The 26,453-nt window shown below is 40.1% G+C and overlaps 9 protein-coding genes across 14 annotated transcripts; 4 read left to right on the top strand and 5 right to left on the bottom strand.

Annotated features, from left to right (window-relative positions):
- Nucleotides 1-39: 39 nt before the first annotated feature.
- On the bottom strand, nucleotides 40-2,583 carry LOC6611988 (ionotropic receptor 75a). The gene is made up of 6 exons (XM_032714973.1): nucleotides 2,409-2,583; nucleotides 1,871-2,355; nucleotides 1,006-1,809; nucleotides 661-947; nucleotides 268-407; nucleotides 40-210 (listed from the first exon to the last, which is right to left on the bottom strand). The coding sequence occupies exons 1-6, from the start codon at nucleotides 2,581-2,583 to the stop codon at nucleotides 128-130; spliced, it is 1,974 nt and encodes a 657-aa protein (XP_032570864.1). The 3' UTR covers nucleotides 40-127.
- Nucleotides 2,584-3,141: 558 nt separating this feature from the next.
- On the top strand, nucleotides 3,142-3,985 carry LOC6611990 (COMM domain-containing protein 5). The gene is made up of 3 exons (XM_002036471.2): nucleotides 3,142-3,475; nucleotides 3,550-3,693; nucleotides 3,754-3,985. The coding sequence occupies exons 1-3, from the start codon at nucleotides 3,168-3,170 to the stop codon at nucleotides 3,917-3,919; spliced, it is 618 nt and encodes a 205-aa protein (XP_002036507.1). The 5' UTR covers nucleotides 3,142-3,167; the 3' UTR covers nucleotides 3,920-3,985.
- Nucleotides 3,986-4,226: 241 nt separating this feature from the next.
- On the top strand, nucleotides 4,227-5,146 carry LOC6611989 (U6 snRNA-associated Sm-like protein LSm4). Its single transcript, XM_002036470.2, has 4 exons — nucleotides 4,227-4,331; nucleotides 4,392-4,433; nucleotides 4,496-4,594; nucleotides 4,731-5,146. The coding sequence occupies exons 1-4, from the start codon at nucleotides 4,329-4,331 to the stop codon at nucleotides 5,049-5,051; spliced, it is 465 nt and encodes a 154-aa protein (XP_002036506.2). The 5' UTR covers nucleotides 4,227-4,328; the 3' UTR covers nucleotides 5,052-5,146.
- Nucleotides 5,147-5,401: 255 nt separating this feature from the next.
- Nucleotides 5,402-11,550, bottom strand: LOC116800373. 6 transcript variants are annotated; one of them, XM_032714927.1, is made up of 17 exons: nucleotides 11,313-11,550; nucleotides 10,070-10,254; nucleotides 9,897-10,010; nucleotides 9,695-9,844; nucleotides 9,539-9,634; nucleotides 8,755-8,973; nucleotides 8,569-8,686; nucleotides 7,602-8,513; nucleotides 7,412-7,546; nucleotides 7,293-7,328; nucleotides 7,025-7,222; nucleotides 6,682-6,960; nucleotides 6,547-6,614; nucleotides 6,423-6,486; nucleotides 5,957-6,364; nucleotides 5,724-5,879; nucleotides 5,402-5,656 (listed from the first exon to the last, which is right to left on the bottom strand). In XM_032714927.1, the coding sequence occupies exons 2-17, from the start codon at nucleotides 10,172-10,174 to the stop codon at nucleotides 5,517-5,519; spliced, it is 3,198 nt and encodes a 1,065-aa protein (XP_032570818.1). In that variant the 5' UTR covers nucleotides 10,175-10,254; nucleotides 11,313-11,550; the 3' UTR covers nucleotides 5,402-5,516. The 6 variants fall into 6 exon arrangements, with proteins under 6 accessions (XP_032570818.1, XP_032570828.1, XP_032570836.1 ...); XM_032714937.1 differs by having other exon boundaries at nucleotides 8,593-8,686; XM_032714945.1 differs by having other exon boundaries at nucleotides 8,605-8,686.
- A 440-nt stretch (nucleotides 11,551-11,990) lies between these two features.
- On the top strand, nucleotides 11,991-14,470 carry LOC6611987 (malate dehydrogenase, cytoplasmic). Its single transcript, XM_002036468.2, has 2 exons — nucleotides 11,991-12,094; nucleotides 13,351-14,470. Exons 1-2 carry the CDS (start codon nucleotides 12,092-12,094, stop codon nucleotides 14,359-14,361), a joined length of 1,014 nt encoding a protein of 337 aa, XP_002036504.1. The 5' UTR covers nucleotides 11,991-12,091; the 3' UTR covers nucleotides 14,362-14,470.
- Nucleotides 14,471-15,047: 577 nt separating this feature from the next.
- Nucleotides 15,048-20,218, bottom strand: LOC6611986 (protein daughterless). The gene is made up of 2 exons (XM_002036467.2): nucleotides 19,797-20,218; nucleotides 15,048-18,292 (listed from the first exon to the last, which is right to left on the bottom strand). The coding sequence occupies exon 2, from the start codon at nucleotides 18,277-18,279 to the stop codon at nucleotides 16,138-16,140; it is 2,142 nt and encodes a 713-aa protein (XP_002036503.1). The 5' UTR covers nucleotides 18,280-18,292; nucleotides 19,797-20,218; the 3' UTR covers nucleotides 15,048-16,137.
- A 619-nt stretch (nucleotides 20,219-20,837) lies between these two features.
- LOC6611985 (28S ribosomal protein S7, mitochondrial) lies at nucleotides 20,838-21,710 on the bottom strand. The gene is made up of 2 exons (XM_002036466.2): nucleotides 21,582-21,710; nucleotides 20,838-21,505 (listed from the first exon to the last, which is right to left on the bottom strand). The coding sequence occupies exons 1-2, from the start codon at nucleotides 21,623-21,625 to the stop codon at nucleotides 20,893-20,895; spliced, it is 657 nt and encodes a 218-aa protein (XP_002036502.1). The 5' UTR covers nucleotides 21,626-21,710; the 3' UTR covers nucleotides 20,838-20,892.
- Nucleotides 21,711-22,111: 401 nt separating this feature from the next.
- On the top strand, nucleotides 22,112-23,668 carry LOC6611984 (cyclin-dependent kinase 1). Its single transcript, XM_002036465.2, has 3 exons — nucleotides 22,112-22,345; nucleotides 22,743-23,246; nucleotides 23,304-23,668. Exons 1-3 carry the CDS (start codon nucleotides 22,197-22,199, stop codon nucleotides 23,542-23,544), a joined length of 894 nt encoding a protein of 297 aa, XP_002036501.1. The 5' UTR covers nucleotides 22,112-22,196; the 3' UTR covers nucleotides 23,545-23,668.
- Nucleotides 23,669-23,686: 18 nt separating this feature from the next.
- LOC6611983 (leucine-rich repeat-containing protein 15) lies at nucleotides 23,687-26,144 on the bottom strand. Its single transcript, XM_002036464.2, has 6 exons — nucleotides 25,958-26,144; nucleotides 24,817-25,356; nucleotides 24,573-24,760; nucleotides 24,414-24,508; nucleotides 24,246-24,358; nucleotides 23,687-24,187 (listed from the first exon to the last, which is right to left on the bottom strand). The coding sequence occupies exons 1-6, from the start codon at nucleotides 26,069-26,071 to the stop codon at nucleotides 23,756-23,758; spliced, it is 1,482 nt and encodes a 493-aa protein (XP_002036500.1). The 5' UTR covers nucleotides 26,072-26,144; the 3' UTR covers nucleotides 23,687-23,755.
- Between the last annotated feature and the right edge of the window lie 309 nt (nucleotides 26,145-26,453).

The raw sequence follows: 26,453 nt of genomic DNA, 5'->3' as shown, positions 1-26,453 counted from the left end.
GGAACGCGTGGAATAGAACATAAACTGCGATGAACCATATCCAATAATACTATTCTTTATTATAACAATTATAAAATATGGCAAGCCATATATAAAATTATCATAAAAGAAATAAAAAAACAAACATTTAAAAACCGCATAATTTTTGTAGTCCAAAATGTGCATATACTTTCTCCAAGCACAAAAGTAGAAGCGATGCTCCAAATCCGCCTATTGAATAACATGCATAAAAATTATGATTCTAGCAAAATTTGTTAATACTCTTACAAATTAAAATAACAAATCCAGGTAGCACTCCTGACAAGCTCACAGGATAAACGGTGTATAAGGATTGACAGGCTGGCTTCTTAATTTGCCGCCGTCGAAGAATGCGCTCCACAAAACCTTTTTCCTGTGCATTACACATACTACAAGAGAAATTATATAACTAATTACAAATATAAAATAATTATAAAACTATTTCAGAAAAAGATTAGCCATTCTGTTTTTTAAAAGCAAACCTTACTTCCCAAGGAATGTTTGGGAATATACTAATGTGGAAAACAGATAAAACCGGATTAAATTAATAAATAAAACCAGTGAACGATTTTGTGGTTTCTTTTGGGTCAGTTAAGCAAAGACAGAATCAAAACAAAAACATGCGTATCACTCAATTCTTACGCTGTTTTGAAAATCTCGGTATACTGGCTGTTCTTGTGTAAAATCCAATTCAAAATTTCAACCTCCATCAGACCGGAGACTTCACGCAGATCACAGATCTCGTTGGCATCAAAATATTCTGAAATCACCGGATAAGCGTCCACCACTTCGCAATGAAAAGCAAATCCGCCGGCTTTGAGATATGGAACAGCATCCTCAATGTGGCTAAAGATTGGCAATTCATTTAAACTTCTTGATGAAGAAAGTTTTTTCTCTATTAATTTGGTAATTGATCGATTTTGACTTTCCTGTAAAATAAATCGAGTAAAAGTATTATAAATAATATAATGTTTTAAATGAACTTACTCGGAATAAGACTTTGTAGTAACCAATGTCTTCGAATGATATTTTTAAGGGACTTGCAGTTATTTCGTCGACTGTAGAGGGACCCTGATCTGAAGAACTAAGCAATCCGCCCACCACGGAAGAGGTATAATAGTTGTACATAACCAGGGAGAATAGGAACAGTGTCATTACCAAAAAGCGCACTGAAAGATCTACAGGATTCGGGTCCAAACCCTGTTGGCAACAAGCTCCAAAAGTCTGCAAAATTCGTTCAATGCATGTGGTCTTAATGCAAATCACCGGACTTTTCTGATTTAAATGTTCCAGCTTTTGGCTATTAACTCGTCTACGCAATATCTTGCAGTCGATAATTTCAAATAGCACCCAAATGATGCTAAAAGCACCAAGGGTCAAAAGACAGAACAACCAAACTCGGTCGCTGAACGGCGACAGAAAGTTACCACTCTTTCCATGAGTATCCAAATCGGAAGTGTAGCGGTATAGAAAAGCCGTCTCAAATTTCCAACTCTGGTGTATTGTATCAAACTCTGCAAAGCGATTAATTCGATTGAAGGCACCGGATGCGGCTATATCTGCCTCATTTCGCATAACGATTCCCAAGAGTCCCAATCGAAAGGTAGTATTGCCCAAGCGTCCAGCCCATCCTCTAGAATTTCGGAAGTTAACCGTGAAGTTGAAGCGTTCTCTCAGAAGTCCCAGAAGCTCGTAGTGATACTTAATAAAAGCAGCCACTCCAGCATCCTTGGTTGGCCTCGAAAGAATTGATTCAATCTGTTCATTTGAGATTATATCCTCCTTGTCGATCTAATATCCAACATTGAATTGGCAATAATCTAATTAGCTATATTACTTATTCATTACTTACAACACTTGCTCCTCTTAGAGTTAATCCATTAAATTGCCCGCGAAAATCAATGCTTTGCAAATGGAAAATATCGCAAGCAATATTCAATGTATCGTTAATCAACGTTGCTATCAAATTTATTTCCAAATGCGACTTTAAGTGTCGTCCTTTCGAATGAATATCCCAGTACGTATAACCATCTGTGGTTTCATTAACATATGTTATCTGGGCGTTGGGACCAACATAGTTGAGATTTAAAGGAAATAGGGATTGAACCTCGATATCAACACCCCAGAGAAACCACTGATAGGTTTTGTTGAAATACCTATTTTCAGAGGCTTCAAAAAGAAGTTCAGATGATCCACTGCATCTGGCATTTACCAGCACAGAAGTTCGAGCGTAATTTTCCCGCGTTAATATCGATGTTAGTGAATAACTTTGGTTAAGGTTAACTACGCTCACAAATTGATTGAGTCTCATCAATGCAAGAGAGATTTCTTTAAAATCTATCAATAAATATATGATGAAGGCCTTTATTGTAACTTAGCGCATTGCTTACCTTTAAATAAACACGAAAACACTATTGCTTGCTTGGTTTTGACTAGACTTGCCACGAAGTTAGTTAGAACGGATTCTTCCATACTCGGAATTATTTCACCTTCGCCTGCAGCTAATATTAAAATAAACATACCGATTAAGAGATTCATTTTACTATTGTTTATCCTGCCGGGCATGTTGTGCCATTTTATAGTAAGGTCTTTTGTTTGATTGACAGCATGAATTGCAGGTGCTAATTACTAATTCTAATTTCAATTGGTTCATAATTTGCTAAGCAGCTCCTATACCCTCTAATCAGAAATAACTTAATTGATAAAAAGTGTAGCTTTGATTGACAGGTAAAATTGGATCATACATTTTTAATGAAAAGTAAACTACTCCAAGCACTTATGAGAAAATTAAACCAGTTAGTAGTAATTTAAACTAAATTCAAGTGGTTAATAACATATTTAAATATTTCTATAGTAAACAACCGAATTATTGAAATATTTTATCAAAATGGATAACCCATTTGCAGTAAATTTAAAGATGCAAAAATAACATGTTTATTTTCTTATTTTATAAAGACTAATATTAAAAATCAATACTACAGTTGTGTTTTATTGATTTATGTAAATATTCATTCCATTTCTGTTAATTTAAAAAAAAAAAAAGTACGATTAATATCGATTGTGAGCACAGAATATCGAAATAACTCATATCGAAGACGTATCATTTCTAGTTTGTTTATGTTTTTGTAAGAAATTTATGAATATTCAATATGTCGTCTTCGTTTAGATATAATCTTTTAAGGAGTGTTAAGCCATACACTCCATTCACTCCGCAATTGACTAAGTCCATGTTGCGTGTCCTTATTCAAGTGTCTGTGCACTACATCGAATCAAAGAAGTCTTCGTCGGAAGTGCTTTCCCTGGCACTTAATAAACTAACAAATGGAGGGCACAAGATCCCTCCGAACTTTTGTGAACTTTTTACAATGGTTTTCTTGACAATGCAAATCTTTTTAAGATATCCCAAGGGCGTGGTGAAGCATCATGAGCTGCGAAAATGTTTAATGGACGATTTAAAGTAAGTATTTATATGCATATGTACTTGGAAAACTTGACCGTTACTAAAATAATTTTTATTAATATCATTAACAGTTTAACAGAAGAATATGTTGAAGATATCTGCAAAGTTTTGCTAAACCATCGAGACGTACTGAGCAAGAACTTTTCAGATACTAAAATGGACCGTGTCAAAATGTCAAAGTTGCAATGGAGAATCAACATTTCCTTATCATTAAAGTGAATATTTAACCTTTCTGCTATTTTACTTTTACTTTACTTTACTAATTTATTTTTTAGCACCGTGCAAATTGATAAACCCACAATAGTCCTCCACTTCAAGCTCCAAAATAAGGAATATCGAACTCTAGAATTGCCACTGTCCATGTTTCAACAAGTGCGCTATAATATTGCTCTTTTACTAAATGAATTGCAGTCATTGCAAAGCCGGTTGTCTTTAAAATAAGTTACATGTTTTGTTATTCGTTTGGTGAAGTATTAAAACCGACTGTCCCGCAGACTGTCCCGTGAACTTGTCCCGCCGACTGTATATACATATTCAGCGCAGCGCAACTCTAACGACGCCCTAAGGCCGCCCATACTTTTGAACAATTTTAAAATTTTTTCTCATTTTATTCCCCAATATCGATAGATATCGCAGAAAAATGATGAAATTTACCCTAGCTGAGTAACGGGTGTCTGATAGTTGGGGAAGTCGACAGAATTCTCTCTTGTTTTCCATTTAAAATTATGTTATAAGAAATCGGAACACGCTTTTAATAAGTACGTGTTTCATATTCATTTCGTTCCTACTAAGGGATAGACATCTCTATCGATTTCACATTATCGCTATATTAATCGATTACTTCACGAAAATGGTAACCAATATTATTTTATGGTAAATAAAGGGCAAAATTATTAATTTTCATGTGTTTTAGCTGCCACTTTCACTTTTAAAAACAGCACAGAGCCATCCCATGGTAAGATGCTTGGATTTGCACACATTGGTCATACATATAATTGTTTATTCTAATTTACTTAGTTGGTGGAGCTGAAAAATGGTGAAACATACAATGGTCATCTGGTCAGTTGCGACTCGTGGATGAATATTAATCTGCGCGATGTTATTTGCACCTCAAAGGTAATATTTTATTTAAATATGTAGATGGCCGGTGTGCAAAATTCGCGACAATACAATCGTATTGATGTGTAAACAGCCGGAAAATTGATAACATGGAGAGCTTGTTTATAGCAATATATGCATGTGTACTTTGCAGGATGGCGATCGGTTTTGGCGCATGCCCGAATGTTATATCCGCGGGAGCACCATCAAATATCTGCGAATTCCCGACGAAGTAATCGACATGGTCAAGGAGGACGCGCAGGCCAAGTCGAGGAATCGCACAGAGATGAACAAAAACCGCGGCGGCAACTCGTCGCAAAATCAGCGCGGCGGACGTCAGGGTGGCGGCAACCGCAACAATGTCGGCAATCGTCCTGGCCAGGGATACGGAGGTGCTGCTAACAACGCGATGCGCCTGGGTGGCGCTGCTGGCCAAGGGAACCGTCTGCCCCACGCCGCCAAAAATAGGAAATAGTTGTTCGGATCGTAGTAATAAATTCTTTTCAACCATTTCAAGTCACGTATTTATTATTAAAAAGTTGACATTTTTACACAGTCTCGATAATTTCACATCACGAGGTTTTCTTTGCAACTTATTGCCATGGTAATCTGTCTTTTCTCCAGCGAGCAATTGGAATGAGTTGGTTTCAAGTTTGAAAAATCACTGGGGGCTACACTATTGCCAAGCAGACTACACCCTGAACGGGGTTCATTGGATACTACAATTGGATTCATGCGGACACGTCCGGCGCGGGGAGACGGGATCCAAGTTATTCGCTTGCTGCACAAATGCGTTTAGTAGGCTAAATTTCACTGGACCGTCTGTTTGTTTGTATCATGTAGTTTCATTATATTCGAATTTTATTTTGCCTATATTTACTTTAAGAAATATTTAATAAAGAGTACAGGTAAACAAATGTATTATTTATATGTATTGTAGCTAAACGAATTGACGGCTTTTTAAAAACTCAAGCATGCCCTGAACATTGGCATTGACCTGTGGCGGCTGCGTTTGTTGTCCGTTCAGCAAACTATTGGGCATCCCCATAGGAAGCATTTGCTGTGGCTGGTTGTTGAAACCTGCAAGTACAAATCCGATGCATTTTAATCGACTGCTGATCCGTAAGCTCTTGGTTGCACCACTTACCACCACTCTGGGAATTTTGCTGTTGAGCCAAATGCTGCAAAAATAAATCCTGTTGTTGCTGAGGATGTGGGGGAATTTGGTTTTGTGGAAAAGAAGAAAACTGTCTAAACGAAAGTATAGCCGGATCCATTGAAGTCCAATCACTGTTGTTGTAAACTGTTGCGAATGCAAATAATTAGTTAGATCAAACATTTTTCTCGGTACCAAAAGATGTAACCAATTCAATTACTTACCCTTGTTGTGAGCCATTGGATGCTGCAATTGCGAATCACCCACGGGCTGTCCCGGGTTCTGGTGCATGCCCATCGGCGCATTCCAGTTGACACCCATTGGTATTTGGTGCTGTCCCTGGGCACCGCTGTTGCCCACCCCATTGACGGGCATGTTCATGAAGGGCATTATTTTGCTGGTGAGCTGCAGTCTGGATGCACCGCCCAAGCCCAATGTGTTGACGTGATTGAAGCCTGGCGGCGGCATGCGAGCTCGCTGCAGGTTGTCCACCAATTGCGGATGTGGTGGAACTTGAGGCTGTGGCGGCAACTTCGGCAAGGGGTTCTCATTATTAATACTCTGTTGTTGGACAACCTCATTTTCCATAAGTTCAGCAAGTCCCTTTTGGGTCTCAACGAAGGGGTCGAATCCTTTTAACAAGCACAATCAGTGAAAAGGCTTTGAAATGAGATATTAACAAGGTCTTACCTAAGTCATCGTCGACTATCGAGTTCTGTGAAAACCGATTCTGCTGAGATTGCGTGTTTGGAGGCTAGAAGTCGAAACAAATATGATATTATGTTGATTTTTTAAATCCAATTGGTATCATTACCATAAATTCATACATTCCCATCATTCTCTGCTTTTGTTGCTGCTGCTGCTGCTGCGAGTTTATAAGTCCTAGGATAACAACGTAAATATTATTATTGCGGGCTGGCCAGCATTTTTATTGTAAAGTATGTCCCACCATTTTCGACAAAAGGCGAATTCAGTCGATTGCTTTCCAAAGAGGCCGCCACTCTTTGCGGCTCCGGCACAGCACCATTCCCATTGATTTGAGGCGGATGTCCATTTAGATACTGATGGTGTGACTGCTGCTGACTTTTATGGAAATCAAAGAACTTCGACATGTTGCCGCCAAATAGATTTTCGCCTGCCTGCTGTTGCAAAATTTGTTGCTGAAGCATTGCATGGGCCTGAGCTCTGTTCAAATCGAGCGAGTTCGCCTGGAAATGGCTAAGGAAATCTAAAAGGAAATATACACACAGTTATTAAAGTTTCGGTACACATCACAGTAGGAATTTACTTACCATTCGCAGGACCGTTGATTTGCGTCGCAAAGTTGTTGCGTTTCTGTAATTCGTGCATGCGAAGGAACTCCTCCTGTTGATGCAACACCTGCTGGTGGTGATGCTTCTGCTGCTGCTGCAAATGTTGCTGCTGCAGCAGTTGCTCCTCCACGTGCCTAGTGTTGCGCATCATCACATTTTTGAAGGCTTCTTCCCACTCTGTGTATGCAAATTAATAATAAATATGAGTTAGTTCAAATAATACATGCTTTAATGATGAAATCATTACCGTTTGTATTGGATGCCTTTTGGATTCCATCAATGTCTGTTTTAGCAGAACCGAAAAATGTGAAAATTTTCATTTATAAATAAAAGAATTCTCTTTATTTTCAAAGATTCGTAACTTACCGTTGACCAAGTCAGGTAAATGAGACTGTCGCATTTCCAAATCTAGCTTATTCTTTAAAATGGGGGCTTGCTGGAATGATGGCGATGTGAAATAGCTAGGCGTGTCATCGAAAATGTTGAGCTTAGACAGCGCATCTGCAACGAAAGGTGTTAGCAAAGTGTGGTAGACTTAATGGATAAGCTACAGTACCTGTTACTCTGCTTCCATTATCCACCAGACTCGGTGGTTCGACTGGATCAACAACGGGTAAGCATCCTTCGTCTTCGCCATTGCTGGGCGCCACTGCAGCGGGGCTGATGTCCTCAGAGGATTCAGCTGCTGGCAGAATCGTTTCGGCCTCGACAATAGCCTCGTTGCTCTTTTCGAGCTCCTCCTGAAACTTTACACTTTCTGGCTGGCTTTCCGAATTCACACTATTGCACTTCTCCTCCACATAATCACCAGTTAAACTCTTCTCACTTAAGCTACTCTCAGAGACGTGTCCTTCGCTATTTTCGCTACAAGAGCTCACAGATCTTTGAACGTTTGTTCCCGCTAATCTCTTTTGCGGTAAGTTATCTTCACAGCTTTCGGTTACTTCCGCCTTCTTTTGTCTTATTGTACTCTCGCTCGTTTCAACCCGCTCCGCCGGTTTACTTGCTGCAGGTGCTGGAGCAGCTTCCTTGCCCTTCTTCTGCTCCTTTGCACTAGCCGTGGCCCGATCTTTTCCACGCTCCGCCCTCGATCGATTGCTAGAGGCTTGCGGCGGTTCTGCCTTGGTGGAAGCCGGTGCATCCGCCGTGGCCTCTGCGAATGTCTCAGTACTTGTGCTGCTTCTCGTTTCGGAAACATAGTTCTCCTTGTTCGAGGTATTGGCGTTTGTATTGCTGCCGTTCTTATTCTTCGCCTTATTCTTCTCGTGCCTCTTCTCGTTGCGCAGCTTCTCCCGTTTACTCTTCCCACTGGAACTGGTCGCACTGGCAGCCGCCTCCTTGCCATTGATGGGCGAGACCGATAAGCTAGGCCACGCCTCCTTTTGCTGGGCATTACCTGATGCACTTGAACCATTTGTACCCGATCCAGAGGACGAGGATGACGCTGACGATGACGATGGAATCGCGGCTGATTGGGTATAGACATTATTAAGACATTTAGTATGTAGCTTGGCTGAAATTACCATTTGCTTTAGAAGCTCCGTTACCGTTTACAATACCTGTTGCATTCGGTCCCAATGAGGCAATTAGAGTATCGTGCAGGCGCTTCTCGTACTCCAGGTGATTTCCCTGATGCATTTCCTTTAAATAATTGATCAGCACATTTAGATACGGACACCTTTATGTAGTGTAGTTATCTCGCAACTTACCTCCTTTGTGAAACTGGCCTCGGGATCGCCCAATTCATGTAAGTACATGCAGTCGCCCTTGGGACACTGCTGGTTCTTCATGAAGTGGCTACAGTATTTGGTTGTTCCCAGGCTGGTCTTTATGAGCCGCCCATCTATCATAATATTATTGACGCTTTGAATGGCCCGCAAGGCATCCGAGTTATTAACATATGTGACATAGGCAGAAGCAGATGGACCCTTCAAAATCGAAAAAATTGGAATAAGCTATGATGGCAGAGTGGGAAGCGCGATTCGGTGGACCGAAAACTCTGATACCCTCGCAGTTTTATAGAAAGCAGGTTGATCAAATGTTACGCTTTTTGATTTTTATAAAATAATCGGGGTTATTCTAAAATAGACTATCATAATTGGTCAAAAGTTGTTTTTTTTAGCATAAGCACGGAAACAGAACGTAAATTCCGATCCATTTAATCATAAATTAACAAGAAAATTTTGCATTTCGCACACAATTTTGCCTAAAATAAAAAATACACATATATTAATAAAAAATGTTACAAAATAAACTTAAACTTGTTGTTATAAACAATGTTCGCTTACCAGAGCAGCTAACAACAAAAGGTTCAAATTCATTTTAATCGAAAATAAATTTTGGTAGATACACGTAAATCTGTTCAGTTTCATTGAAAACGTGCCATTATCAAAGTTTTCATAGAAACCACCTAAAAATGACTTAGCAACTCGGGTATTGGCCCATTGGGCCATATGTATGAATATATGGAGGTAATAAATAATTGAATCTTACAACTCTTACCTGGACCCCGGCATACGTGGTACTTGGATTTATAACGACTTTATGAATTTTCCCATATTTACCGAAATACTCGTGTTTCTTTAATATCTGAAATGGCAATTGTGAGTGGTGTTGCTGTCGGTTATCTATGGCGCAAAATCAACATACATCTGCATCAGCAAGTCGGGGTGGTAGGCCCACAACGAACACCAAGTTCTTTTGGACAACGCGAACGTTGGCCAAGTGTTTGCGGTTCTCGGTGATCTTTTGTTTTCGTTGTTGGTCCCTTTGGCGTTTCTGGGACTTGAAGGCAATCATCTAAAGAAGAGGAGGAGTTAGTAGAATAGCCTATGAGGTGACCACGACTTACTTCCTCCTGCGACAACGGCTTAAAGTCAGCTGGATTCTCGGGGTATTCCTTTCGGCATGCCGGACACAGCTTGTTCTCATCCGTGCGGATCCTATGCCAACAGAATCGGCAAATCTGGAAGCAAAAGCTCTTGAATACGCTGCTGATAAGGGGGCTTTTATGACAGTATGTACCTGATATCCGCAGGTACACGGAAAGAAGGTCAGATCGTCCACCTCAAGCGGCTCCATACACAAAGGGCACTCGACTGCATCATCATTACTGCTCAGGCCGTTCATTTTCAGGTGATTTGTTGATTAGTGATGAAGTACTTGCAGTTGTAATTTTTATAAAATTGTTGATAATGATGAGAACCAAGCTGTAGAAAGTAAATAAAATTTATAGGTATAAATAATATATATATTTGAATAGGTTGAAGTTTTGTGTGTATATCCCAAATCTCAAGGATAGCTTTTGTAGGATGGATTTCCATCAGACTGGTATGAACCTGTATTGAAATAGGAAAATTATTCCACTTATTTTGTACTTCTAAACTATACATATGTGATTTTGTCTGCCTAAAACACCTAATACACAAGGAAGGCATGCGATCTTCATTAGATGAATCACCCGGACCATTGGCGTTATTTGGCACACTACGAAAACAAGTTGTGGAAATTTGGCACCTGTAGCTGACCACTTTCGTTAATATGCATATTTAAGGCTTTTACGGATAGTTGTGATTTGTGCCAAATTGTTTACATACCGCCCATTGTATTCGTGGTTTTGTTGACTTTATGCAACCTTTGAGAAAAGACAATTTAATGCGAGCCGAAGAAGGTGTTTACCGTCAGGTAATTCTATTGTGTATATATACACACATACACGCATATGTCTACAACGCAGACACAAAACACAAAAAGTATTTTTAAATGTGGATACCTTTTCATAACAGAAATCAAACCAACTCGGAAATGTACGCACTACCTGCGTACATCAATAAGTTCTCAAATTTAAAACGGAAGCTCTCTTAAAAACACGAACAAAAAGAAAGTACAATTTTCAAGGGTTTAATAACCGAACATGTGTCTGAATATAGCGAAATGTCAATACGTGGTGGGTATAACGCAAAATTACTAGAATATGCATCGATATTTGCGTATGCATTGTAAAATCACTTAATAGTTGTACATCAGCAATTTGTTAATCCACTATATACGCACACATATGCGAGTGTTTATGTACATAAGCGTACATTATTCACGCTGCACTTATTTACCAAACCACACAGCTGTGATTTATTGTTTATTAATTATGGCAAATCACGTACTCGTATAAGAGAGTAACGAAAATCGATTTTTAGACAATAACAAAAGGCTGGTTGGAAAGGAAAACGACAAATGTTTAATGTACATAAGCAAGAGTATATATACATACACATATGTATGTACACGTAACACGTATGATTGTAGGTGTGATGTAGGTTTTCTTTATTCACTCTGAATAGTTGATGAAACGACGTTGCAGTGGTTAATTGTGTTTTTGAACGCTTTTTAATTTTTATAAATACTTGGTAGCAAACGTATCAAACGAAAGTACTAAGGCTAAAAATAAACGCAAAGTAAACGAATGGATTCGCCAAATTAAAGACTCCAATTTTTTCCACAAGAAACATTCGATTTTTTGCACAGCTCAAACTATCGATAGTAGCAAGCGAAAGAATCACTTTACACGACTGCATTTGCATATTTCAGATATGAAAATATAGCTAGGTGCTAATTTTGTATTTGTAAACAAAGGGACCAAGAATAACAAAGAAATATGATGACTGATGATTTTTTTGCAAATTTTATTTGTTTACATTAACTAACTAAATAACTATATATATATAAATTTTTCGTTTATTATCGTTTTATTTATTTTTATAAGTGTTCACATTTTCTGGAGCTAGTGTAAAAAATAACAACTATAATGGAACTAATTAACTGTTTGTCTTACTTAAAAATTTAGTAAATTTATAAGGAACAACATAATCGATATGTTTTGCCAAAACCGTGATGCCATTATTCTTATCGCAATGGAGTCACGGCTACTTTTACTCGAAAAGTAGTGACTAGAAAATAATTGTGAAAAGTAACAGGTTCCCAATTGGCGATCCCTATTTACGTTTTTACTTGAAGTTCGTCCGTGGAGCGTTGCACCTGTGAAATTCTAAAATGGTAAGCTTGCCGGCAATTTTTCGCTACGCCCGTATAGTATATATAATCAAATTATTATTAATAATCTGCATATTTGATAATCAAATGTGAAGAATATGCATACATATGCATTCAAAGTGCCGCACACAATAATGTGTAGTTATGACGGTATGTGTGATTGGTCGCAATAATTTTTCTGGAAATTTACCATTCATTTGACCTCTATCCATGCTAATCTTAAAAACCAAAAACCTTAATGACGTAAATTCGAACCTATGCACAAATGTTGCATTTGCAGAGGCCCCCAAAAGCATCAAATTATTGCAAATGCCACCTAATTGCCAATTGACGGCGATAAAAATGTTGTTTTCATGTTTTTTTAGCTCTTGCCGGAGCAGATAGGGCTTATATAAACCGGATGATTGGAGGCGGTGAAGCAAAGTCCATGCAGTTCAAATCTGTCATATCTTATCAAAAATGCTAAATGCTCCCAGGGGTTACGCTTCCAATTGTTTGGAAGTTTCAAACTTCTTCAATGACAAATATATCTATGTACATGCATAAAAATAATATACGTTATGGATAGTAATTCCATCTTAAGCTATATTTTTGTGAAAACTGAACTTTTCTTAAAGGGCAAAATATGAATAGGGGTCAATTGCCACAAGTGGCCTACTGTTAGTGCCCTTAGGAAAGGATTAACTGGGATTGCGTAACGAGGATGGGCGGAAAATGCACTAGCAAGCAAAAATCAAAGCCCACCACTTATAAATGGTTTATTAAATCTTTAACTATTGAAAATGCCAGCTCAGATCTAAATGGAGAGTACATTTTAAAGTTCTAGCAAAGTACGAATTTGTTATCTATCGTAAACAACAAATGCAAGCTGATATAGACCCACTTGAAAAGAGTAACAAAAAACCTAGTCGCGCTTTTGTTTATTTTCAGCTATCATATTTGCACAAATTTTGCTGAAATTGCACTTAAATGGGTTTTAATTTGTAAATGGCGAGCTGGATATATACGATATATGGTGTAGTAGTTTGCAGTTTTCGCATATATTTCATCGCCGCCAAGCGTCTAAAAATAATATATAGATCCAAAGCCAAAGGCTGGATGAAAAATTCTCCCCTTATTACAGTATAATTAGCTTAGCTGCATCTAAACATAGCTAGGAACATTCTTGAAATAAAATAGGGAAAATGTATAAACAAATGGAAAAAGGAAGATGAAATACACCTAAAGGAATGTTAATAATCGAGTGAATATATTTTTAGGCTGAACCAATTCGTGTTGTGGTGACCGGAGCCGCTGGCCAAATCGCCTACTCCCTGCTGTACATGATTGCCCGCGGCGAGGTGTTCGGCAAGGATCAGCCCATCGTGCTGCACCTGCTCGACATTCCGCCCATGGTCGGCGTGCTCGAGGGCGTGGTCATGGAATTGGCCGACTGCGCTCTGCCGCTGCTGGTCGAGGTGGTGCCCACCACCGACCCGGCTGTTGGATTCAAGGATGTCTCGGCCGCCTTCCTCGTGGGCGCCATGCCCCGCAAGGAGGGAATGGAGCGCAAGGATCTGCTGTCCGCCAACGTGAAGATCTTCAGGACCCAGGGCCAGGCTCTGGACAAGTTCGCCAAGAAGGACGTCAAGGTGCTGGTTGTTGGCAACCCGGCCAATACCAATGCCCTGGTCTGCTCCTCCTATGCGCCCTCCATTCCGCGCGAGAACTTCTCGGCCATGACGCGCCTGGATCAGAATCGCGCCACCTCCCAGATCGCCGCCAAGTTGGGTGTGCCCATTTCTGCTGTCAAGAACGTCATTATCTGGGGCAACCACTCCTCCACCCAGTATCCCGATGCTGGACAGGGCAAGGTGACCGCCAATGGTACCGTCAAGTCCGTGGTGGATGCGATCAACGATAATGGCTACCTGCAGGGATCCTTCGTGGAAACCGTACAGAAGCGTGGAGCCGCCGTCATTGCGGCCCGCAAAATGTCATCGGCCATGTCAGCGGCCAAGGCCGCTTGCGATCACATGCACGACTGGTGGAACGGCACTGCTCCCGGCCAGTTCGTCTCCATGGGTGTCTTCTCCGACGGCAGCTACGAATCGCCCAAGGATGTGATATTCTCGTTCCCCGTCGAGATCAAGAATAAGCAATGGAAAATCGTCTCTGGCCTGACCCTCAGCGATTTCGCTAAGACCAAGTTAAGCGTTACCGGCAAGGAGCTGCAGGAGGAGAAGGACGAGGCTCTGTCCGTGCTGGACTCGAATGTGTCTAACTTGTAATGCGACCCTTAAACGTTAATTACTAACATAATAGTTGTGCATTTAGGAACAAAGTTCATGGCAATAAAAGTTTTGTAAATAGCTCTGGGAATGGCTTTGTTTTAAGCAAGTTAATTGTTGCTATCGATTTGAACTATAAGATTAAAGGCTTAATGGTTGATAAACTAAATAGTAGAACGTTGAGTTTATAGTTATTGTGATTTCATATTTTATCTACATGTATGTCTAGACAAATGGAAAAGTTCCAGTTTGATCAGTATTTTTACATGTCAATTTGGAAGATTACATGTAGAATACGCATGTCAAATGCACATATGTAAAATTCCTGGTTGGTCTGAGATTAATAAGAAACAAATTTCTAATATTTATAAGATTAGAGTTCTAATCAAATCTTAATGAGGTAAGCAATTGCGACAGCCTGATACATTATCATTGATAATTATTCGGGTAACGTAAAATTTGTGCAAGACACAATTGTTTGACCGTTTTTCAGTTATAATCTCAAATGTTTATAGATCTACGAAAGACAGACGAGCATTTAATGTTTATAACACATGTTCCCTCCGGAACTGAACTTTTACAAATTACTTAAGGTTTTTGAACCGAGTGGATCCCCGAGCTAAAGATCTTTAAGTTCAGATGGAAACCGCTGGCAGCAAAAACCAATAAATCGACGCTCAACCATGTATTATTAGGTATAAACATTATATTATACCATTTATTCATAACGAAATCAATGAAGTCAAGAAGTCTAAAGATTGTACAGGTAAATTGTTTCAATGAAGTACGTAAGCGGTGTAAAACACATACGAAAGCTAAAAAATGATCGGGCAAAGTTCGACCGAAAACCATCGAGAGTTTTCGAATCACTTTTATGTATTACATAAGAATTCAGTGGCTTAAAGAGTTTGCTGTTGTCACTGTAAAATTAAACACACATTCGGGGAATTCAAATTGGCTTCACTCTGCAATTTCAGTTAAGATTATAATGGCATCACTCGCTTAATTCCGATTGCCCTACCCTAGCGCGAAATTATGCATATAATTAATTAAATGATACAACACGTGAACGTGTCTCTTTGAAGCCTTAAGATACTACAACAATTACCAGCTAATCTTAGATAACGATTAATTCCGTGGTTACCGAAAAGTGCAAATATTCTCTGTAATCACATAAGAAGAACATTGTAACGCAATATAAAATATTAATATGGACATATTTATTCCTTAGCTCTCGGGAATATATAGAAGTAAGTCTATGTGTTGTGTTTTTTTTTATTATAAAACTATTTTCACTTAATTATGTCGTTATGTATGCATGTAATTGTATATAAAAAATATGGCTACGGTGATATCGCACAAAATAAAACAAATAATTATTAAAATCAAAACATTCTAAAAAACGAAAAAGATCTTCCCAGGTTAAACGTAATGGAACAGCTATATACAATCGTTTTAAAAAGAGTAATTCTGTGTGTGGATTGGCAATCATTTGGGCGTTTGTTTTCGTTTTTTCATCTTTTTTGTTTTTGTTTGTTGTGTGTGTGTTTGTGTTTTCTTCTCATTTAGTTTTGTTGTGTGTTAAAAGTGTTGTACATTTTGTAGGGGTTGTGGTTGCAATTTGGGAGGACGACAACGCCAGAACATATTGCTTAAAACCTGATTCTCCAGTTCCAAGTTATCTGAGTACTTGGCCGCGGAGCCTTCAATACATTCGGTTTTTATGGAAGAGAGGGACGACGACGATTTCCAGAAGGGGTTCCTGGGCGGTGCATGCTATTGCGGAAGCTGGGCGTGTCCGAGCTGTGATTGTTGCTGCTGCTGCTGCTGCTGCAAGTGGGGTGGCAGGCCGTTGTTGGCCTGGTTGACGGGTAGGGATATGGTCATGGTGCTGATGGTCTGCGACGATGGCGGCACCAGTTGCGCTGGCTGGCTGTGATAGCTGCTGCCGGGCGTGCCGCCCACCTGCTGCGGCTGCGGTATCATGTGATGCTGGGCACTTAGCTTGGGACCATCCTCGGCCTTCTCCTCCTCGCGCCGCTTCAGGCACGCCGCCTTCGGATTCAGGTTGCGCTCGCGCACCTGCTGCTCCAGCGTCATGATCACCTCGACGGCCATGTTCAGGATGCCCAGTTTCGTCTGCGGCTTGTCGGACTTCAGGTGCGTCATGCACATGCGGCCCAGCTCCTTTAGCGCCTCGTTAATATCCCGAATGCGGATACGTTCGCGCGCATTATTTGCCTGCCGCCGCTCCTTTTCGCGAATGGCCTTCACCGCCGGCTCGGCGTCATCATCCTCGTCCGCCGAGGAGCAGTAGCGTCTCGGTCTTTTCGTTCCCTTCCCCTGCGAATGCTGCTGCAGTCCCGAATTCGAAGATTCAATGGAGCTGGTCGGCTTCGTGTCCGAAATGTCAAGGCTGGTCAGACTCGAGGTGGTGGACACGCCCGCCGGAACCGAATTGCTAATGGCTGTGTGCTCTTTCCGCTTTTTCGTTTGCTTAGGCAAGGACGTGGACGCACTGCGATCGAGTTTCAAACTGGCCAGGCTTCCTGCCCCGCCCACCGATTGGCCGGATGTGCCGGCGGCAGCAGCGGCGCCCAAGGCCAGAACCTCGTGCACCAGTGCTGCATTGGACGTGTTGCTGACCGAGCCCGAGTTCCCACCGCTACCCAGATGCGACGGTGAGTTGGGCACAAACGAGGTCAGCGCATCAATGTTGTCGATCGAGGCCAGCGACTGATTGACACCGGCCAGCATCTCGGGCTCGCAGTGATTCCGCAGCACATTCAGAGCGTCGTCCAGTCGCTCCTCCATGCGAACGCCCTGGAACACCGAGGCCATGGTGTGCAAGCTGGACACAGGAACCATTTCGCTGGCGTAGCTCGAGCTGGGTCCGCCATTTAGCACCGAGTGACCCCATCCAGAGCCGCCGGACACGGACGGCTCTCCGCCGCCACCAACCACCGACTGGGTCAGCGGCGGAGGCGAGTTGACGGGCGTGGAGGGGTTCGAGCCGAAACTACTAATACTTTGATCCGCCGGCATGTACATCTGTTGCCGCAGTGCCGCTGCCGAGGAATTACCAGCTCCGGCCACCTTCACACTGGCCCCGGCACCACTGAACGCATCCGAACTCTGCACGGCAGGACTGTTCTGCTGACTGTGGTGGGGGTGTGGAAGGGTATGGCCATGGGGCAGGGCGTGCGGGAGCGGGAGTGTGTGGGAATGTGCGTGCGGCGTGTGGTTGAGCGAGTGATGGCCAAGCGGTCCAGCCGTGGACAGTGCACTGTGCTGTGCTTGTACTGTGTGGTTATGGTTGTGGGCCTGCGGCGAATTGAACACGGCTGGGGGATTCACATTAACGTTAACTGGCGCCTGCTGCCCGGCACCAGGTCCTCCAATTCCACCGGAGGTGGCACGAAAAGAACTAATCGGCGGCAGACCCGTGGTCACCGGACAGTGCATACCATCGGGACCGACGCCGCCACCGCCACCTCCGCCCATTCCGAGTCCGTCCGCCTGGTGCACCTGCTGCTGCTGCTGTTGCTGGTCTATCGAGTGGCCAGAGAGCGGGCCGCTATTCTGATACGCCGACTGGCCCATGTAGCTATTGGCGCTGCTCATCTGCGGCTGACACCATGCACCTCCGCTGCCGGCGGCAGTTGAATCGAAATACTGATCGACGGTCGAGGCGTTGGCATATCGGTTATTGCCGCCATTGACGGCATCGTGCATCGAGTTGAAGTCACTGGGGTACATGCCATTTTCAACGCCCAGGCTGCCGTACGGCGAGTGGTAGCCACCGCCACCGCCGCGATCCGCTCCAACCGTCCCCGTCGGTTGCTTGTTGGCTATCTTGTTGAAGCAGTTCTGGAACACCTCATACAAGTGCATCGGCTCATCGTCACTGGTCGCCATTTCAGCAATAGATCTGAAAAACAACGGGGGGGACATAAGTTAATGCTGTCTACACGTATAATTCGCATACTGAAATGGTTCCATGAAAAAGGAAAACTAAAGACTAAATCATAAAGTTGAACATATATTAACAAAAATAATAATAATTCCGCGAACTATTTAATGCAACAGGTTATCACCTGCAACCTGTACGCAAAGTGTTTTTATAGTTTACACGATTTTTTTTAATGAATAGTGAGCAGCATAGAATGTTAACTTAAATCCTTTCCCTTAGCATTGTGAGACTATGATTAAGATGATAAATGTTTTAAGCCAATGATTCTGCTTAAATAGATCCTAAAACCACCTAATCAGGGACTTGGCTTTATGACCAATCCACCAGGCGAAGTACAAGTCCTGCACAAGTAATGCGGAAAAAGTTGCTTGACTACTTTTAGCGCCAGCGAAAATGAATAGGCAATTTACAATGATCCAAACTTTAAAGAAGTCTGTTTTAATTTGTTGACCAAATTATCAAATTAAGTTTAATTTTATTAAAAAAGGAAAGAAATACTTAACTGGTATAAAGTATACAACTACAAATGATTATATTCCTATCAAAAAGCGCAGTAGAAAAATTTAACTAGATCTAAAAGTGGGCGTGGCAGGTGTTGCAACCTGCCCTAGCTGTAAATAGTTTAAAAATGTGTGCTGCTACAACTAAAACTATTATATTTGGTTGGTTTAATAAAAAATATGCTTTATAAAAATATTTGTATTTACATATTTTGTTTTGGATGCCCATGTTCCTGACCTTACTTGTTTTATATCAGAATTAATAGTTAAACAAACTTAACTTCTTAGGCAAACCTTACAGATAACAATAGTAATTTGTTCTATGTATTTGTTTAAACGCATTGAATGCTAAATGTTTTGCAAAGGTTCAACATTAAAAATAAACAAATTATTCAAAACTCACGGAGCATAATAAATAGACTATTAAATTATTAACGATATTAATCTATTTAACAAACTAACACAATACCGATTCTTGAAATGTTTCTACACCTGATTCACAACATTTTCCATGAACACATGTACATGATACTTACATGAAATATACACGTACATGGTATATGAAAACCGTGAGTTTGTTGCACGAAAATAAAACTTAAAATAACTTCCCAAGCGAACAAATGCACACGCACACACACACAAGCACACGCATTTTGGGAATAAAGTTAATTCATACGCTATTACACCCATTTACTCGCTTGTACATAAGTAGTTACATTGTTTACGAGCATTCGTACATGCATATACATACATACATGTGTATGTATGCAGAATCATGAAAATGGTATCCACATACATTTAAGAGGAATTAATTCGTACATAAGGCTGTTGTACCCACGGGTATATACACACATTCAACAAATAAACGTATGCAGATCCATGGGCAGCATAAAAAGTGCAATCGAACGGCTAGAAAACATACCCTGCACCGAATTAAAATACATTTCGTGAAAAGTACTCACCCTAATATCCACTGTTAATTCTATGTATGCAATTCCTTTTGTTGCAGCGAGTGTTGACGTTGAGCCACCAGCAGCGTATGTATTACATATACATATCTCTTTCGTATTAATACCGAGAATCCTTGTGATTCCAACAACAGTTTGATAAGTTTACCCAACTTTTTTTTTTGTAATGTCGTCCAGTCGACTTCAACTAGTAGTAAGATTATGTGTTTTGGGATTATATCAAAATGCACAGCTAAAGTAAACCGTTTTGCGATAAACTCTTCGTTTACACATTGCAAATATGCATGACACTTCTTTTAACTAATTTAGTTCACTGCGCTTATGCGAATTTCAACTATAGGTAAAAAATTCTTTATTTATCATTCAGCTCGTTTTAATTTTCGTGTGCTCGGGATCGCCATCTTTGTTCTCTTCGTGCGTCATCTGTAGCGTTGCGATTCGATAAGAATCGATAGGCCTTTCGATACACGTACATCTCGACAGCCTTAACGCACCGTTTACACCGTTGTGGTTGCGAGATGAACAGGTTACATTTTTTAACTGTTGCACTTGAAAAAATATATTTTTGACACATGCAGGATTATTAATTTGTATGAAATTGAATTTTATACTGAAATTAAATAGATAGGAATTTTAAAAAGTGGAGACTTTGTATTTAATCTGGTATAATCTTAAATTAAATTCAGAAGCAAGGAAACGGGTTAAGTAAATTTATATATAAACATTGTATAAGTGTGATAAAAAAGACTTTGGGTTTCAAAAAACTATTTCTCAAGAAAACAATAATCAATGGTTGAATGATATTTATACACATCTACAATAATAATTTTAAGCTATTTGGCTTATCCAAAAATTTCCAAATTGAATATAAACAACGAATAAGAAAAATATTAAGAATGTGTTTTTATAATGGCACCATAGCTTCATAAGAAAATTGTATAAACGTAAAGTCCTTTTTAATCCCCATGAATCCAGGTATTATTTCTATATTCCGTTCCCTTCAGACATTCCCCTGACACAAAACCTAATCATAGATATTAAACAGAAATATTAAAAGTTTATTTCATTGGAAAAACAGTTCGTAGGGCATTTAGCTCCATCGGTAATGTGCGTAGGCGCGGTTGCTTTCGCACTGCCTGTGCAGATCGTCCTTTCGCTTGATGACTCTTCCCTGGCCATGGGCTGCGTCGAGAATTTCCCAGGCCAGCTTTTCCGGCAGGGACACCTTACGCTCCTTCTCGCGGGCAGCTTCCAAGAGCCACTTCATGGCCAGAAAGTATGACCGCTTCGTGGTGATGGGAACAGGGACTTGGTAGGTGACACCACCACGTTTTATGGCGGTGACTTGAAGGAGCGGTCGGCAGTTTTCAACAGCTTGTTGTAGAAGCGTTTCGGGATTGGTGTTTATGGTTGTCTTCTCCCCTTTGGCCAGATTCATGTGCTCCGTCTGGCTGCGTTTTATTAGCTCCAGCGTCTTAGACAAAAGCGTTCTGGCCAAGGCACTGTTCCCCTTTTTCGTTATATAATTGATCATTTTATGCTTTGTATCGTCGTGGAAGATGGTATCAGACGATTTGTTGACCGCCGCCTTGATGGGCACATGGTAAAGCTTGGACAGATCATTCTTTTGGTCTTGTTGTTTATCTTTTTGTACAATTGGTTCGACGTAGTGTGTGGGATACACCGACATCAATCGAAGGCAACTACAATAAACAAACGGATCATTAGTAATTTCTGATTGCAGAGAGATATCTAACACTTAAGAGCGGTTGGACTTACCTGAGCCTTGAAGTTTTCTCTGCAATCCTACTTAAAAACGACATGTTTACATTGCCTGTGTCGGTAAAAATAAATAACTATGTTTTATATGTTATGCACATTTGCGGCATGCATGTAGGTGTGTCAAGATATCGACATGGGGCTTAGTAATTTTGAAGCAACAAAATTGAACTAAATCAGTTGCGGTATTCCTATTAAAAATATATATTTTAAATTAAATGCTTAAATACCGTTCTACCGGTACTTACCTTCAAAAGAAATAAAACGAAAATTAATTTCACCAAAAACTCAGAGTTAATAATAGTATATTAGCAGAAACCTAAGGAAACCTATGTCTTCGAACACAAACAAATTCATGTCCTAATGAATTGGAGTAAAAAAAATCGTGAATTTTACAGTACATTAAAATTAACTTTAAAATAACATTAAGTTCATTTTTTAGGAACAGCAATTCAATAAGTTGCCCGTATTGTATTGAGTTTCTTTCCCACATTCCAAATGAATAAATGTAGCTAGCTTAGCATCGTTTAAACTGTCTGGTAATACTACAGCATATACGTCAAAAACGCGCTAATTTAAAAGTCCGTGGCTTGCAAATAAATAGCTTAATAAATTATGGAGGATTTCGAGAAAATTGAGAAGATTGGCGAGGGCACATATGGCGTCGTGTATAAAGGTCGCAACCGCCTGACCGGCCAAATTGTGGCAATGAAGAAAATCCGCTTGGAGTCCGACGACGAAGGCGTTCCATCAACCGCGATCAGGTAAAATGCCGCGGCTTGGACGCCCAAGCCTCAAAATGTTTCACATTCTTTCGCGATTTTTCCATTCAAATGGTTTATATGCCTAAATAAAAGTATGTTCCTTGACATCTTATGGGTTGGTTTAAAGATTTTGCAATATTGTTTTTAATTTATACTGTGGAAGTATAGCATAATTATGTTGCGGCTTCATCATACATACATATGTGTGTATGTACGATCTTACATGCATACTTATGCTCATGTGTACATCATCATACTTTCTATTAATGTTTGTTAATTGGAATCCTGCGAATACTTTCTGGTTCAACTTATACTCCAATATCTCCATAATTAGGCCTTAAAAAGCTTTAATCACATGTTTTTTCTTTATTGTAGTAATATTTAATATCCATTACAGAGAAATTTCGTTGCTTAAGGAGTTGAAACATGAAAACATTGTCTGTTTGGAGGATGTTTTGATGGAGGAAAATCGCATATACTTGATCTTTGAATTCCTATCTATGGACCTCAAGAAATACATGGATTCGCTGCCAGTTGATAAGCACATGGAGAGTGAATTGGTCCGTAGCTATTTGTACCAAATAACTAGCGCTATTCTGTTCTGCCATCGTCGGCGAGTACTTCACCGTGATCTTAAGCCGCAGAACTTACTAATCGACAAGAGTGGCCTCATAAAAGTAGCCGACTTTGGACTTGGCCGATCCTTTGGCATTCCGGTGCGCATTTATACGCACGAGATTGTGACCTTGTGGTACAGAGCGCCGGAGGTGCTACTGGGATCACCCCGGTATTCCTGTCCCGTCGATATCTGGTCCATTGGATGCATATTCGCGGAGATGGCAACGAGAAAGCCGCTGTTCCAGGGTGACTCGGAAATTGACCAGTTATTTAGAATGTTTAGGTAAACACTGGTGATTTACTTTCTATTCCATGTGATACTCACACTCTTTGTTTGCAGAATTCTGAAAACACCTACCGAAGACATTTGGCCGGGCGTTACTTCGCTACCCGACTATAAGAATACGTTCCCCTGCTGGTCCACGAACCAATTGACCAACCAGTTGAAGAATCTCGATGCGAATGGTATTGATCTCATTCAAAAGATGTTAATCTACGATCCGGTTCATCGCATTTCCGCCAAGGACATTTTGGAGCATCCCTATTTCAATGGTTTTCAATCGGGCTTAGTTCGAAATTAACGTTCGGTATTCTCGTTTGACTTTAACTAAGAATTATAAAACAAGAGAACTTGGTATCTAATCTAAAGCAAAATAGCCGTAAATAAAACTAAGGGTGTAAAACAATAAACCTTTACTTAATTTATGTAAGTGTATTTACAGATTTACGCCAAATTACCAACCGTTTAATAGAATATTAAGGCTTCAAGGCTTTTATTATACAAAAAGAAAGTTAAATATGGAAATCCTCGTTGAAACTAGTCCTATTATAGAGAGCACTGCTAGCACCGCTGTCATGACGCCTAAAGACGCCAAAGCAGCCGCGCCTCTTCATTACGTAGGCACCAATGATGGTCGGCACCGCGATAAGCAGGACAACCAGGAGTCCAACCCATATGAGACTGCCCGTCGAACTTTCTATCATATGTTCATTCGCCACTCTGAGCAGCGTAACATCGTTTAACTTGTTCGGACCGCCACACTTGACATCTTTGGCCAGAACGGGCGTGGTCTTGTTGATTCGATCTATCAAGACGTTGATCAAGTAGTCATTGGAGTTGTCGCAATTCCACGGGTTGAATCTAAGATCCAGAGCCTTAAGTTTATCCCAGCGCACTAGTAGTTGTTTCGGCAAAGTCGACACGTTGCAATTATTCAAGTATACCTATAAGTTTATGTTATTTAGTTGATTGAAGCTCTACATGCTTTTGTACTTGAATTACCTTTTCCAATGGCGGGTAGTCCAAGAACTGGCCACCAGTTACGTTCTTGGATAGAGCCTCCTCATCAATTTCATTTAGCAGTTTGTTGTCGGACAATATCAGTTCGGTTAAACCTAAAGAAAAGTGGTTGTTCGATTAAAGACATTAGTTCGCAGGTTCACAACTTACTTTGCAGTTCACTAAATGCTCCTGGTCCAATTTTGTACAACTTGGACATAAAAGTCATGCTGAGGTGGGTCAATTTGGTCAAAGGTGGAAATACACTGAAAAATTAATAAATATATTGGATTGTGCATACACTTAAACGAATCCTAGAATAACTCTTACTTGTCGCCAATCAAATTTTCGATGGGATTTTCGTTTAAAACCAGGCTGGTCAAGTTCGTCGCATATTTCAGGGCCTTTGGCAATTGATTAAACAGATTGCCCGCTGCTATAAGGATCTCAAGATCTCGGGGACCATGTAGAATTGTATCCGGCAAGTCATCGATTTCCATATAAGAGACATCCAAGATCTAAAAAGATCTTTGGAGTTTGTAGAACTATAAAAAAATATATGAATTTCGCGTACCTTCAACGATTGTAAGCCGGAAATGGCTGTTTCTGATAGTTGATCGATGACATGAAACCTATTTGAGCAGAGAACGAGTTCCTCAATGTGGGGAATGTGTTCAAACAGATCCGCATCCAAGCTATGAATATCGTTGTATCCCAAGTTGAGAATCTTTAGATTTTCCAACGACGCAAAATCGTGGATAGTGAAGGGACCTTTAAAAACATCCGGCACTAGAACTTTCGAAGTCAATCGGTTATGCGACAAATCGAGTGTGACTAGTTCGGTTAAATTCTGAAAAGCTGCCATGGTAATGGAATCGATTTGGTTATTAGCCAAGTACAAGTTCTCCACATCGTATTTCGGCAGAATTGGCACGCTGGTCAGGTTGTTGTGCTCCAGACTGATTGTTTTGAACACAACATCGCCGTTGATCAGAATCTCCCAGTCCTCGGCGGACAACCAATCCTGTAGTTTTCCGGAGCACTCCAGCAAGTTGGTGTCGATATAGCAATCGCACTTTTTACACAATTTGCTATCAATTACTTTGATTTTTTCCTGCAAGTAGGGTGTATTAATGACTAATGACTACCATATAGTTAAATGTTTCTTGGAAATAGCTTTGCCATGTTAACTAGTGTCTTAATATGTCTGTTTTATCAAACGTTAATATTTAGATGGTTAATTTCAACTTCGTCAAACATAGAAATTAAATATTTTTTGCGCTTTGCACACGTTATTTTTGTTTAAATTTGTTGTGTAGATTATGGTGAATTCTTTGGTCTTCCTTTTAGTCATCTTTATCGATTCAGCTTTGCAATACTTTTTCTTATCACGAATTGATAGTGATATTTTATACTCTAGGATAAGACAGTTAATTTAGTCATCCATTTTTCGTCTGTTGTATTACTTGCACAAATATTACTTTGCACAAATTCTCTGAAATCTAACTATATATATCACTTCCATGGGTAATCTTATCCGCTCTGTTATAGACTTATTATTAGCCAACTTTACAATTGCATTCATGATACGCAGACTAATTTCAGAAAATTAAACGTTTCCAGCATTTCCTTGGAATTGAATTGATTTTAGCACCATTTAGCTTAGTTATTAATTATTCAACAGAATTTTGTGGGGACTACATTTTATGTGCTACCTTTGGCGTTTCTGGCTTGATGGTTGTGGTTACATCTTTCGTTTGGCCAGAAACTTGGCTCAAAACGATACAAAAAATCGCTGCAGCTAATGTAGCTGATTTTATTAAATTCATTGTTCTAAAACTTCTTTTGCAAACTAAAATTGAACTTTAGGCGTGTTCACCGATCGATTAAACGTACATGACTAACAAGAGAACAAAACCCCACATATTATTCACCTAATATTTCACGAGTTTTTATCTTATCTCTTCTAAAGCATTGATAACACTATCCAACAAAAGAGTCGCTTTTGTGGGTCATTCGACTTTGGCAATGCGTTAAAAATTAAATTCAATAACATTAAAACCAAAATTCACATATTTTAAGCTAGTGAATCTTTTTACAATATTAATTCTGAATTATTTTAATTTATATCGACACTAGCTTCTTTTGTGCATAGTGTAGGCACTGTAGGCTGATTAAATCCATGATAAGATACTACGAGAGAAGCGCTAT

This window comes from Drosophila sechellia, chromosome 2L (assembly GCF_004382195.2).
Source record: "Drosophila sechellia strain sech25 chromosome 2L, ASM438219v1, whole genome shotgun sequence".
NCBI classification, from domain to species: Eukaryota; Metazoa; Arthropoda; class Insecta; order Diptera; family Drosophilidae; genus Drosophila; species Drosophila sechellia.
Note: the sequence above shows the minus strand (reverse complement) of the source record. Positions and strands in the feature narration are given on the sequence as shown.